The sequence below is a fragment of the Chiloscyllium plagiosum genome, unplaced genomic scaffold (assembly GCF_004010195.1).
Source record: "Chiloscyllium plagiosum isolate BGI_BamShark_2017 unplaced genomic scaffold, ASM401019v2 scaf_10527, whole genome shotgun sequence".
NCBI lineage: Eukaryota > Metazoa > Chordata > Chondrichthyes > Orectolobiformes > Hemiscylliidae > Chiloscyllium > Chiloscyllium plagiosum.
The window spans coordinates 9,269-10,927 of NW_025205805.1; the positions used below are offsets into that span (position 1 = coordinate 9,269).

The following is a 1,659-nucleotide window of genomic DNA, read 5'->3' on the forward strand; positions in this document are numbered from 1 at the left end:
AATTTAGCATGGCCAATCCACCCTAACCTGCACATCCCTGGGCACTATGGGTAATTTAGCACAGCCAATCCACCCTAACCTGCACATCCCTGGGCAGGATGGGACAATTTAGCATGGCCAATCCACCCTAACCTGCACATCCCTGGGCACTATGGGACAATTTAGCACGGCCAATCTACCCTAACCTGCACATCCCTGGACACTATGGGACAATTTAGCATGGCCAATCCACACTAACCTGCACATCCCTGAGCACTATGGGACAATTTAGCATGGCCAATCCACTCTAACCTGCACATCCCTGGGCACTATGGGACAATTTAGCATGGCCAATCCACCCTAACCTGCACATCCCTGAGCACTATGGGTAATTTATCACAACCTATCCACCCTAACCTGCACATCCCTGGGCACTACAGGACAATTTAGCACGGCCAATCTACCCTAACCTGCACATCCCTGGGCACTATGGGACAATTTAGCATGGCCTCTCCACCCTTACCTACATATCCCTGGACACTATGAGACAATTTCCCATGGCCTTTTCACCCTAACCTGCACATCCCTGAGCACTATGGGACAATTTAGCATGGCCAATCCACCCGAACCTACACATCCCTGGGCACTATGGGTAATTTAGCACAGCCAATCCACCCTAACCTGCACATCCCTGGGCACTATGGGTAATTTCCCATGGCCAATCCACCTCGAAATGAACATATCTGGATACTGTGGGACAATTTCCCATGCCCAATCGACATGTTTGGAGTGTGGGAGCACCCGGAGGAAACCCATGCAGACACGGGGAGAATGTGCTAACTTCACACAGTCACCCGCGGCTGGAATCGAACCTGTGTCCCTGGTGCTGTGAGGCAGCAGTGCTAACCACTGAGCTGCAGGTTGCTGGGCAATTTGGGTACGGTGCCCGCGGCGCGATGCCACGGCACTCAACAGGAAAGTCTTTACTCGGATTGGTTGGCCGTGTTGTGCGGGTGCAGTCTCGATACTGGAGGGGAGAGGGGGTGGGGGGGGGGCGACATTGAATTGCCGAGGGTGGTGCACAGTGACACGTGGAGGAGGGGAAGGGCGATGAGCCAGTCTTGTCTCACTGCAGACTTCCTTTCTGTTCCTCAGGACAGGCAGAACAGTCTGAAGAAAAAGGAGGACGATGTCTCAGCCATCGACACAGAGCAGCCCATCACCACTGTGGATGGCAAAGTCTTGCAGGTGCGTTCCTGTTGGCGAGAGCTCACCTCTGGGCTCTGAATGCACGACGAGGTGGGGCCCACGCCTGCCTTTCCAGAAAGATCTATTTCCTGACATGTCGCATGGGGGTTGCTGGTGCTGGTCACTCTCAGAGTGAGGGTCATGCTCTACCATTTCAGAGGGCTGGGCCTGGGTCACACTGAACACAGGCCCAGTCAGACCTGCAGATTTCCTTCCACAGACGGTCAACTCCCCCCCCCCCCCGGGGGAAAGATTCCCAGAGTCCTCCAGCCCCTAGCAAATCAAAAGGTCATATCTGCAGTGCCACCCTCTCAGCCTTGGCCATTGTCTGGCGTGGAGTCAGTGTTTCAGTGCCCTCTGCCCAGACCCTGTTCCTCTTCGCTCCCCTCAGCCACTGACTGGACGTGGCCTCACCATCTGATCAGCCTGTCT

General features: G+C 54.9%; 1 protein-coding gene across 1 annotated transcript in view; it reads left to right on the forward strand.

The window, feature by feature from the left end:
• The window catches only part of LOC122546469 (diacylglycerol kinase beta-like), a gene marked incomplete at its 3' end in the record, with an annotated part of 10,292 nt that extends 9,065 nt beyond the window's left edge, over window positions 1–1,227 (forward strand). The window contains exon 4 of the mRNA XM_043685173.1: window positions 1,135–1,227. Within this exon, the coding sequence (XP_043541108.1) occupies window positions 1,135–1,227 (93 nt within the window). The remainder of the gene's footprint in view (window positions 1–1,134) is intronic.
• Window positions 1,228–1,659: the final 432 nt, after the last annotated feature.